Here is a 12,023-nt window from a genome sequence, read left to right on the forward strand (position 1 = left end):
AACTAGGGAAATAAAATACATATTTGTACATACATATGTAAATATAGATATATGTGTGTGAGAGTGAGAAATGTAAATGAAAAATCAGATGATAAAGAGGATAAGAAGATCGAATAGGTATGTAACAAACGAGGATAAAAGTTTAAAACGCAACGTTCCGCAAAATGTTGTGAAGGGATACGAGTCAGCTCTGTCGACTAACGAGCGACGTAGTAAACTCTAATGAGCAACTCACCCCAGTTCTATCTAGTGCTGTTACTTCTACTACTGCTGCGACTACTGATGCTAGTGGTCTCGTCAACAACCGTCGAAAGGATCCTTTTGTAGAGGAGATTGCTGGATTTTAGTGACTCTTTCATCCGGATAAAAAATATACCTTCAATGTTCCTGACACATTTTCCTCTCTGGGTTTTTTTTTATTTTCTTATAGAGTAATGTTTTTTCTCTTGATCCAAGTACAATAAAGACTACACTCAAACACGTTTCCTGTTTATGATATTTAGTTTTTTTTTTTTTTATATTATCTTTCTACTTTTTCAAAAAATTTATCAGCTAATTGATAATCGCTCGTTAAAAATTTTTTTTATTATTGTAATTAATTAACAAGAAAAAAAAATTATTACGGCTGATATTTTAAAATTTAATTAAATATTTTGTTGTGAATAATTGAACTGATAAAATTGGATTTAATTAAAATGAAAATAATAAATTTTTTAATATTCTTTAATAATGAATAAAAAAAAAATAATTTTTCTATGGATATAATTCTGTGGATAATATTTTAACTGAGTAAGGTCGCTTACAAATGTAATGGCACTAGTTTTTAGAGTTTAATGGTGGTTTCGGGTGAAGGGGAGGGAAAGGGGGTACATATAGAAACTTTTTAAGTGTCGTAGATTTTCGGGTAAAGACGAGAGAATGAGATGAGATAAAACTAGGTCTGTGGGTAGGGTTTCTATGAAAAGATGAAAGAGGAATATGGAATCTTTTTCGAAAAGTAAAAAATAATAATAATATAAAAGAGATAATAATGAAAGAGGCAACTTCCGTGGTCAAGATAAAGATGAAAAATATTTCCTTATCTTTTTTTGTGCACAGTGGTTATGTATAGTACACAGCGAGTTTAATGAGTACGGAAAATGTTGAGAGAAATGTCGTGCTTTCTAAGTCGCTTATACAAGAATTACAAAACAGCGGAGTTAAAGTTTAAGCTATCACGCGTTTACTAATTAATGCAAAGAATAAATGCCACCAATTACCGCTACCGTAGCCAAAGTTATTTCTTTTTTTTTATTATTAATCTTGATTTCCAAGTGGCTTGTCTGTACAGTGCAGTGAGAAAAGTCTCCCGCAAGCGTATTTAATATTGTTTGTGCTTTTACGGTTTGTGCTTTTTTGTATTAATTCTGAAATCTTATTTTTAACAGTAAATATTTCCACTTTTATAGACTAAGATAATATTTTTAATAATATAGATTGTATTTTCATTTATTTTAAACAATATTACAAACTACTTTATTGACAAAAAAAAAGTTTATAAAAATAAAATTTATAAAATAAGTCAAAAAAATCGAAGAATTTTCACTTGTCAACCGAGAAATTCATCAATTTTTTTTAGCCATGCTACACAAGTTTTATATAAAATTATCCAAGTACTCTCTTACTCACTCACTCACTCACTAAACGCGTCGACTACAAACCCACGTCGTGGTACATCAGCGAATCTATGCCTTCGGATGACTGTCCCAACAGGTTGTCACTGTTCGTTAGACTTGCTAAAAACCAACCATTATGTTCGTTAAATTACAGCGATTTACTCTTAACGACGGAGCGCTATACTCATATTCGCGGTATATTTTACTCGTTAATGCTTACCCAAGAAATTCCGATGTCTACGTCGTTTTACCACCAAGAAAATGGCCCCCGCGACTCCGACAATTGCAATTATGACTACTATCGCACCTAGTGTGCTCGAGAGAACTAGATTGCTCAACTGAAGACCTGAAGCGTTGCATGATGAAGCTGCAATTAAAAATCCAATATCATTAATGAAAATATGAAAACTTAGTTAACAATAAATCTCAGACTAAAAATATTTAAAAAACCTAGTATTTATTTCATCAATGGAAAACTGACAAGAAAGAAAAAAAAATTTACCGATATCGAGAAAGCAGACGTAGACATGACTGTTGTCGTATCGTTGATCTTTGTAGACGTCGTCGATGACGTCGTTGTCGGAGGCAAGTAGACGAAAGCATCCGGTGTCGTTACTACTGACACTAGTCAAGATACAGTTTTCGTTGCAAATCGGTCCGTGCCAGTTTACGGCCTCAAAATCCCCGACGGTGTCGTTAGTTGTCCCATTCCTATCGGTGATCCTGTGAAAACATCGCAAGGCGTCGGATAATTTTATAGTTTCATCGATTTGACTAAACCTGCCTGCCTAGCTTCAATAGTCGTGAATCGTTAACTCGTATTTCTGACTCGTGGGCTTATATATTTTCTTTGTATGTATAGATATATAGATATGCATATATGTATAAGTACTACATGAAAAATAAAGGAATCGATAGTGGTGCGACAACGATGGCAGACTAACTCGTGCATCAAGCTTTATGATCCTCGTAAATACCCGGGCTTCATTCATAATTTTTTTTTTTTTTTACTTTTTCGTTTTATTTTTTTTCCCCGTTTTTGCTACTCAGCTAAAGGATGAAAATCTCTGACAATGACTCTCGACTAGTAATGGGCGTAACGGACAATCAAAATGCTCCGGGCTAAAAGTCTGATAGTCTATACCGTTATCGTCTCATTATTTTTCGGATAAAGTCCCAGCGCAAATTTAAAACCAATATAAATACTTTGATAATAATAATAATAGTCATGATGAATAATTCAATGCCCTGGATATTATTCATGAATTAAGCTGTTCGTCAAATTTCACCGAGTCATGCCTTAAATCAATAGAATATATTTTTTTTATAATAACCGATTCTCGGCATTTTTCTCAGAGAATTATTCAAATGAAATCCGTTTTTTTTTAAATATCGTTATTTTTATTATTCCAGTTCATCAAAACATTCGAAATAAATAAAGTAAATCTATAAAAATAATTTTTAAGCTTTTAACAATTTGAAAATTTCCAACAGTTACGCTTTTCATTTTTTCATTTATTTTATTTTTTGTGTGAAAGAAAAACCAACATGAATACTCACCATTGAAGTAAATCCTCGTCGCCATCGTTGCGGATAATCCCGCAGAGCGAGGCAGAGCCACAGTTTTGGCCAGTCCACCCGTAAAAACAGTCGCACGTCCGGTTCTCGACATTGCAAATCCCATGGGATCCACATCCACCTTCGCAGGGATTGACACAGCCGCCAAACTCTTCACCACCGACGCTTCCATTTTCAACGGCAGCAGATTCTGTTCCATTGTCTAGTTTTTTTCGTACGTAGCCTTCATGGCACTGGCAATCATTCGGTCCAATGCAATCACCATGAGAACAGCCATTCTCACAAACAGGTTCACAATAACTTGCATTAATATTGCTAGTTACGTAACCCGAGTCACACTGACATGTATCAGGGCTGACACACAGACTATTAATGCATCCGTCTTTGCAGTATGGCTGACACATGCTGTTGAGATCATCTACCGAGACGTAACCAGAATAGCAATTGCACTGACCCGGCGCTACACAATGTCCAAAATTGCAACGTCCATCACAACTCGGCACACATTCGTCTTTATTATTTTTCTCGTATCCTTCGATACATGTGCAGACATTTGGTGATGTGCACGTGCCATTTGTACAATTGGACATGCAAAAAGGCACACACATCGGTAAAATACTTTCTAAATTATCACTGTCAATGTTAGGAGTGAAGCCTGGATTGCATTGACATTTATTGGGTGCAATGCAACTTCCATTGACGCAACGGCCGTAGCAACTGGGAACGCATTGACCAGCTTCGTTTTTCTCGTAGCCCACATTGCAGATACATTTGTTGGGAGCGATACAAGCTCCGTTTATGCAGTTGTCACATACGGGATCACAAAACCACTGTGAATAATTACTCAAGCGGTAGCCTTTATCGCATGTGCACTGTCCAGGAGCTGAACATATTCCATTAGTACAGCCTTCTGATCCACAAATTGGCTCGCAGTTATAAGCATCATTGCTGTCTAAACTATAACCATCATTGCATGTACATACGTTTGGGTAAGCGCAGATCCCATTGATACAAGGTTTTTCACATGTGGCGCGACAATTGATAGGTTCTTGAGGATTTAAATGGTTATGGTCTGTGGGGATTATTTCGTAACCCGGGTGACATTCGCATACATCGGTTTTGATACAGGTTGAAAACTCACCGCAAGGTCGATCACAGTGCGGTGTGCAGTAGCGGTCAATTTTGTCATCAAGCTTGGTAACCATCACTTTCCATCCTACGTCACAGGAGCATGTGTTGATGGCGATACAGTCTCCACGGATTCCACATGGGGGATCGCAAATAGGCTCGCATGTTACCGATGTCATCTCCGTCGTTGTAGTGGTACGTTCGATTATTAAATTGAACCCTGGGTTACAGCGACACTTGTTTGGAGACTCGCAGATACCATGAGGGCCACAGGATGGTACACACACTGGATAACACTGTGCCATTGATTCGCTGTCGTATTCAGTCAAGTTGTTTGATGACGCGTAGCCTGATTGACATTCGCATTTATTGGGAGCAATACAAAAGCTGTAAGCTCCACAGGCTGGAGAACATTCTGGTACACATGTCAATGGTTGAGAATAGGCCTCCGTTGATGAGAACTCTTTGGCCGATGGAATTTTGAAGCCCGGATTACAGACACAGTCATTTGGTGAACGGCAATAACTGTGATTTCCACATTCGGGATTACAAATTGGCTGGCACTGAAATTCGATCGTTGAATTTAAAACTTTTTCGTATCCATGATCACAGACACACTCGTTGGGCGAAACGCACTGACTGAAAAGACCACATTTTGGTGTTGTACAAGAAGGCACGCATGTATGGCCATTATCGGCTAACTCATGGCCGTGGTTGCAGGTGCAGGTGTTTGGAGATGTACATGTGCCCATGGTGCAACCCAACGGACAGTGTGGCTCGCATGTTTGGCCACTGCTGGTAATTACCAGTGTGTAACCTACATCACAAGAGCACTCGCGAGGACGTACACAGAGCCCGTTTGGACAGCCCCCATTACAAATTGGTCGGCACAAATTGTCCTCTTCTGTGTAACCTGCACAGCAAGTTTCTTCAACGAACCATTCTGTGTGATACTAAAATCAAACGGTTATTTAAATTACTATGTTTAATCATACAATTAACTATTATGATTAATGAGCTTTAAATTTTTTAAGTTTTTTATTATTAAGTGAGAAATTTTTACCTCCCACCGGTAATTGTATCTTGATAACGTTTTTTTGAAAAATATTATTCGTTTTGTGTAGGTCTCGATGTATGGCACGTATCTCGATACTTGTTTGCTGTAATTAAAATTGATAACATCTTTACCTCTCGTGATCAAATTTCATTTGAAAAAATAAAAATAATAACAAGTTACAATAAAATTGGTTCTTGTTAGAAATTCAACCTTTCGAATTATATTTTGAAATTTAAAATTTTACCTGACAGTTTTTCGACAAACTGATGAACCATTCCATTCTTCAAGTGAATTACAAATAACAATATTTAACAAGACTATAATTAACAGTCTAGTGGGTCCCATTGTTTGTAATTGAGACGAAAAATTAAATAATTTTATTTTGCTTTCACAATCTAGTATTTACGTGATACTGAACAACTCGAAAATATTTATGAGTGAATGCTCTGAAGATGAGTTTTATTTTTAGCTGATAAAAATTATTAGATTCGAACATTGTTATCAAATCCCTTCCACTTGGGAGTAGCTCGGTTATATCAGTACGACCGGATACAGACAACTAACGTTAAAAAGCTTGTCATCCTGATTGACGCATCGAATCATTTTTCACAATGATGTGACAGTAATAAAAGTTTATTTTTTTATACTTACTTTTCTATACGTTTTTGCTCTTTTCTATTATATGTTCTATTATAAAATAAGTTTTTACAGCGAAGTTGAAATCCACTTAGACGTGATGAATGAGAGTAAGTTTTTTTTTTAAACTAAAAACTATTGTATTTTTAGTTATTATATCTCTATAAAAATTTATGCCAACAAAAAACGATATTCTTCGCTTAATTGGAGTTTTAATACAGAAATTCAGTGGTACCGTAGTCCGCAACTATATCCAGGACATATGTACCAGGTGGTTATTACGAAACGCAATCGTTAACGACGGAAAACGTATCGAAATTCGAGATGAATTAAATGGATACTTTTTAAAAAATTTCATGTTATAAAATATTTTCGTTCATGATACGAGAAGGAAGGCAAAACGGACCACTCCAAAAATTCGGTAAAAAATTTTCTTTGTATAAAATCCTTTTCAACCCTAATTTGACTCTTATTATCATTTTGGTACAATTTCGAGTGTCTTATAGTTTTTTTTTCAGGAATTTGTCAGTGGACTCAATGTATTATTGACCATAAAAGACATTCGGTGTCTTCTTCGCTAAATTTAAATTTTATGTTATTTTTCTTCGATAATTTTGTGCTTTCGGCTTCTGTATTTACTAATAGTATTTCAAATCTTTTTTTCTAGTTAGGTAAGATGTAAAAAGTTTGTTAGTCATTTTTTTTAAATAAAAAAAAAATTTTTTTTATGACAACAGGAAATTTGGGTTAACTACTTCAAATAAAAATAAGAAAAGAAAGATTTGTCGTAATCAAATGCACAAAAATCCATCTTTCATTTCGAAATGAAAAAAAAAAAAAATTTTATTTCAATTACTCAAAAACAAGTTTGAATTTATTATTCGCGTTTATTGTTAATTATTCTTTCATCAAATGTATACCAAGTAAATATAATTAAAGTCGCAAGCTTTAGAAAATAATAAGCATGCATAACATAATAGTATAATGGGTAATAAGAATTAAATTTAATAATGATGCTTCATAATGAATAGCAAATATTTTATTATTTAAATTATAATTTTCTAAAGTACTCTGAAGTTAAATAAAGTCAAGAAAATACGGCTTTATGTTTGCTGAGAATTGTTCTTAGGCGAAAGAGATTTTCTGCAACGATGTTTCTTCGTTATAATAACAATGCCACCGCAGAGCTTGTATTAATTATAAGAGCTACCCTTACTACAGAAAAAAAAGTGCTTCGAATTTTCTAGTTTTGTGTTTCTTTACTCTGTAATCGTTATAAATGTGCCGTACACAGTACCAATAAAAAATGAATATTAAAAATAAAATGATTCTGTGATTATGGAACCAAAAAATCTAATATTTAATCTCTTATCTTAGCAGCAGTTTAAATTTTCATTTTGATTTTATGTATAAACATACAATTTTTTGTATTTTAATACTTATTCATTAAAGTAATTACTAATTACCTTTACTATTATTCCATTTTATTAATTATTTGCTACATTTAGTTAATAAAAAAATTAAACATGTTGTATTTTATAAGATGAGTTATCAGATCTGACCTCAATGTGTCCAGTAGTCAGAAGTCTGTTTACTGAAGTGTTCTCGACAATTTCTTTTTCGTGAAAACATATTTTTTTCTTATTTTTATTTTTTATTATACTTTTTATATTTTTTTGACATCTCTAGTTGGCGTTGCATAATGGGGTTCTTTTGCTGGTGCACAACTCGTCAACTCAAGCAGAGAGATGGATGAGCGCCAGACTCTTGGACGCTAATGAACCTCTCGTTTGCCTTGCGGACGAGTTGAGTAGATAGTAGTGGACGGCTATACGACCAGACGAGTGTCCTGTTCAATCTCACCTCAGCATGTAATGGCAAACTAACAACAACTTTTCAGTGTGTTGTATGTGTCACTAAACTATTATTTCAAGTTGGTTTCGAGAGATATATACATCTATGTATGTAGGTAGTTGTCGTCTGCAGAGATTTGTTTGAGAACCCGGACAATTCCAATAGTTAATTGAAAGTAGAGAATTTTAGATACCAATTTGAAATAAAATATATACAATAACAATTATTTTTCATAAGAAATGGTTTTATAAATTTTTACAATAGATATATTGTAAAAAATCGGGAGCGAATACGGATTTTATTTAAATCCGGAGTTTAAGAAAAATTACTCCGTATCTCAGCGGAGTGATTTTGGAGTGAACTGGATTTTATTTAAGTCCGCATTCACTTCGATTCAAAGTTTTCATTAAATATTAAAATAACTTTTTTTAGGAATAAATTTTACTTCGAACCAGAGTTTCAATATTAAATCAAACTCCCCTTCGGAGTGATTAAATAAATATACAGTAATCTGCTCCGTATTTACTCCGCGTTCACTCCGTTAATTTTTTACCAATTCGTCATACCAAAATTAGAGTTTAATATTTATTTTGGTAATTAATTTTAACCAAGAATTTTTTTAGCTCATTGACTAACTTCATATTAATAAAATTGTATTATTATAATATTGATAATAAAAATTTAATTAGTAACTAAAGTTAAGTAAAATAATAAATTCGAGTAAAAATATATCAACTATTGGATTGAAATGAGGTGGAGAAATTCATTGTATCGTTCAAAAAATATACCGGTTACTAAAGTAATTGAAATAGCTAAACTATATATTTATATGTATATATATATATATATATATATATATATATATATATATATATATTTAAGGTTAAAAAATGAGTGTAAGTATGTATATTCATATATTTAAATAGGATGATTGCTCCTATGTGTGGAAAATACCAGCCGACAAACGGTGTGAATGGGTTAGGAGTACAAGTGACTGTAAATTAAACTCATACATTCAATATGCAGAAATACTTTTCTGTACATTCGATTCAAACACGTCATATCTTTTCATCCTCGGAATTATATTGTCTGTTTTATGGCTATTATATTTATTTCTCATACTCGGAACAACGGCTGACAACTTGTACGTATAAACTTTTGAATTTTAACCTTTCGCGTTCACCCTCTGTTATTGTTGTTGTGAGTATTGTCTTGGTTGTGAGCTAAATATACATGTATCCTCAAACCATGAGGGTCTTGATTTTCTTGTAATAACTGACAAAGTACCGGGAAAACTTATAAATAAAAAACTCACTCTAACTCTTTTATAACTCAACTTTTTTATATTAAATTTTTTCATTTTGAATTTCGTTAAATATAAGTTTTTTAAGTCTTTATTATTTCAAATTTCGTCAAACCTTCAGGATTGTGGCTTCATATATTTTTACCATAAGAGGTTGGGAATTGTATGCTAATGAAGTGAAAATTAAGGAAATACCGTCACGGTGATAATTTGATAAAAATTTATTTTTCATATCAAATAAATTATATCCTTGATTTAAAATGAAATGTTTTGCAACTTTCACTTCCAAAATCATAAAAAAATTTTATAATAATAAAAAAAATGCAAAAACTTTTAAATTTTTTATGGTAAAAATCTGTAGCCATAATTTTGTAGGTTCACTTTGATTTCAGTAAAAAAAAAAAAAAATAATAAATAAATAAATAAATAAATAAATAAAAATGTTTATGTTTTTAGTTTTTGTCCCTCATTAGCAGTAATTGCAGATGTGCTTCGTTTGTCCGAAAATATTGCTGGTGTAACAATCTTAGCATTTGGAAATGGTGCACCCGATGTATTTACTTCTTTGGTTTCGGAAGAGGGTGTTGGTGAATTAATAATGTTTGTAGAATTAATAGGAGCTGGAGTATTTGTGACAGCAGTTATTGCCGGTACTATTGGAATCATTGCCCCGTTTGAAATTATTGCCAAGACATTTATGCGCGACTGTTGTTTTTATATTTTGTCTGTAATTTGGATATCATATATATCTGAAGACGATGTTATTGAATTGTGGGAAAGTCTGAGTTACGTTTCACTGTTAAAATTTGTTTCACTGTTTTCACATTATCTCGTTGTTATCGTTTTATAATACATCGTAATTTAAAGTAAACTTATATTTTCTTAATAATAAATTTAAAAATTTATTATTTATTTTTCAGGTTTACTTTTAATTTACATATTATTTATTATTACTGTCGTCGTAATGCAGTGGATCGATAATCGTGAATCCAGTCGTAAAGGTACAACTGCTTCGAAAATATAATTTACAATAAAAATTTTAATTATTTTGTTTTTTCTTTCACCAGCTAAAATTTTACAAATTCAAGACGACGATATGCTGCAATCATATTTGTCACCAAAAACAGCGGCTGCGCATATCAGTAAACCAGTTAAAGTTGGTCCATTTAGTATCAAAACTAAAATAGGTCAGCATTAATAAAAATATACCTGACATATTTTCATTTTAAATTTAATAATACTTGGCATGATTGTGATTTCCATCGTTGACAGATCTCGCAATAGCTGCGGAAATATCTAAAATCCATTTAGACAGTGATGAATTCCGAGCTAGCTCACTCGCAGCAGTGTCATTCCACCCAGGTCGTCCTACAGGTTTATTTGTTGAGTTTATATTCGACATGAATCCCATAAAAGTGTACGACTGGAGAAATGCTAATTTTTTACTAAAAATCGTACTTATTTTGCGTGCACCGATAATGGTTATCCTACAATTTATTATACCCGTTGTCAACCAAACTGTCGAAAAGTCTGGTTGGTCTAAATTGCTTAACTGTATTCAACTTTGCGTCTTGCCCACAATAGCAATCGTCATTTTACAATGTATTAAATCTTAAAGTATAATTGTTAAACTTCATACTAATTAGTTTTTGATAACTATTCAATTACAGATCATGATGTTAAACTTGGACCATTGCCATTAGTTGTAATTATATTAATCCTCGGTAGTATAGCATCTGCAATTCTAATTGCTAAAACTAGTCTTGATGAACCACCAAAATATCACAATGTAAGTTATTGGTTTTATGTATATTTCATCAGTTTTTATTTAAAAACTGAAAAAATTTATTTCATCAGTTTTTATTTAAAAGTTCGAATTGTAAACTACTTTATCTGTAAATTTATTTGATATATTAATTTTCGATTGTAGTTTATAATTTCTAAAGTCATATCAATTTTAATTTAAAACAATATAATCAATATCATTGATGCATAACAGGCTTTTGCACTTCTGGGATTTTCGGGAGCAACCCTAGTAGTCTGGGTGATAGCAAGCGAAGTGATGGCTGTCCTGGAGAGTATCGGTTTTGCCAGTGGAATATCCGACGCTATGTTAGGATTAACCCTTCTAGCATGGGGTAACAGCGTTGGAGGTAAGTCTGTTTGCATCCTCAACTCATGAGTGAAGCTAATCCATCTGAAAAACATTCTCCATCAGATGATGTAGCTCTTCAAAAAGCTCATGCACCATTCACTCACTCAGCCACTCACTCATTTCCTTTGGAAAAAAAAAAAAAAAAAAAAAATTTCCTCTATAAATTATCAAATAACCGTAAAATTTTCTTTGATCACACGACTCTTTTACCGTGATCGAGTTCAGCACTGTGTTATCTGAACCCTGAATGACCTTATCCGATAATTTTACCCTTTTAGATCTCATCTCGAATGTGGCAATAGCACGCCAGGGCTTTGCTCGAATGGGTTACTCAGCTTGCTTCGGCGGCCCGCTTTTCAATACATTAGTTGGTCTCGGATTAAATTGGAGCTTCACAGCTCTCCGGCATTCTGATTATCGTACCAAAATAATCAACAGTGATATGATGCCTGGATGCTTAGCGTTTCTTCTCTGTTCTCTCATTACTTCAACCATTTATCTAAATATCACGGGGTTTGCTGTGAGGCATAGCTATGGTTATTTGCTTTATTCAATATATTTTGTTTTTATGCTTATTAACATTCTCAGTGAAATAAAATTCATTCATCCACTTGGCGCAGATCATCAACCTATTAATGAAATAAATTCTTGAAAAAA

At 33.0% G+C, this 12,023-nt stretch overlaps 2 protein-coding genes and 1 long non-coding RNA gene across 3 annotated transcripts; 2 read left to right on the plus strand and 1 right to left on the minus strand.

Annotated features, from left to right (window-relative positions):
• Window positions 1-1,472: 1,472 nt before the first annotated feature.
• On the minus strand, window positions 1,473-5,869 carry LOC103574563 (protein draper). Its single transcript, XM_008554032.2, has 6 exons — window positions 5,663-5,869; window positions 5,425-5,521; window positions 3,216-5,314; window positions 2,158-2,378; window positions 1,876-2,022; window positions 1,473-1,775 (listed from the first exon to the last, which is right to left on the minus strand). The coding sequence occupies exons 1-6, from the start codon at window positions 5,761-5,763 to the stop codon at window positions 1,693-1,695; spliced, it is 2,748 nt and encodes a 915-aa protein (XP_008552254.1). The 5' UTR covers window positions 5,764-5,869; the 3' UTR covers window positions 1,473-1,692.
• A 136-nt stretch (window positions 5,870-6,005) lies between these two features.
• On the plus strand, window positions 6,006-6,814 carry LOC103574562 (uncharacterized). The gene is made up of 3 exons (XR_549249.1): window positions 6,006-6,164; window positions 6,276-6,475; window positions 6,573-6,814. It is a non-coding gene; the product is annotated as an uncharacterized LOC103574562 (long non-coding RNA).
• Window positions 6,815-7,227: 413 nt separating this feature from the next.
• Window positions 7,228-12,023, plus strand: LOC103574590 (mitochondrial sodium/calcium exchanger protein). Its single transcript, XM_053737430.1, has 8 exons — window positions 7,228-7,244; window positions 9,668-9,996; window positions 10,132-10,212; window positions 10,279-10,398; window positions 10,484-10,813; window positions 10,882-11,000; window positions 11,211-11,364; window positions 11,645-12,023. Exons 1-8 carry the CDS (start codon window positions 7,228-7,230, stop codon window positions 12,016-12,018), a joined length of 1,524 nt encoding a protein of 507 aa, XP_053593405.1. The 3' UTR covers window positions 12,019-12,023.

This window comes from Microplitis demolitor, chromosome 3, assembly GCF_026212275.2.
Source record: "Microplitis demolitor isolate Queensland-Clemson2020A chromosome 3, iyMicDemo2.1a, whole genome shotgun sequence".
Classification (NCBI taxonomy): domain Eukaryota; kingdom Metazoa; phylum Arthropoda; class Insecta; order Hymenoptera; family Braconidae; genus Microplitis; species Microplitis demolitor.

Bases quoted from the DNA above. Each gene is read 5' to 3' on its own strand.
- LOC103574563 (XM_008554032.2), bottom strand. From the start codon at position 5,763: ATGGGACCCACTAGACTGTTAATTATAGTCTTGTTAAATATTGTTATT. The intron at 5,522-5,662 runs GTAAAATTTTAA...TTTTAATTACAG, and splicing joins GTTTGTCGAAAAACTGTCAG to CAAACAAGTATCGAGATACG. The intron at 1,776-1,875 runs GTAAGCATTAAC...GTTGGTTTTTAG, and splicing joins TAGACATCGGAATTTCTTGG to CAAGTCTAACGAACAGTGAC.
- LOC103574590 (XM_053737430.1), top strand. The intron at 10,814-10,881 runs GTATTAAATCTT...ATTCAATTACAG, and splicing joins AGCAATCGTCATTTTACAAT to ATCATGATGTTAAACTTGGA. The intron at 11,001-11,210 runs GTAAGTTATTGG...GATGCATAACAG, and splicing joins AACCACCAAAATATCACAAT to GCTTTTGCACTTCTGGGATT.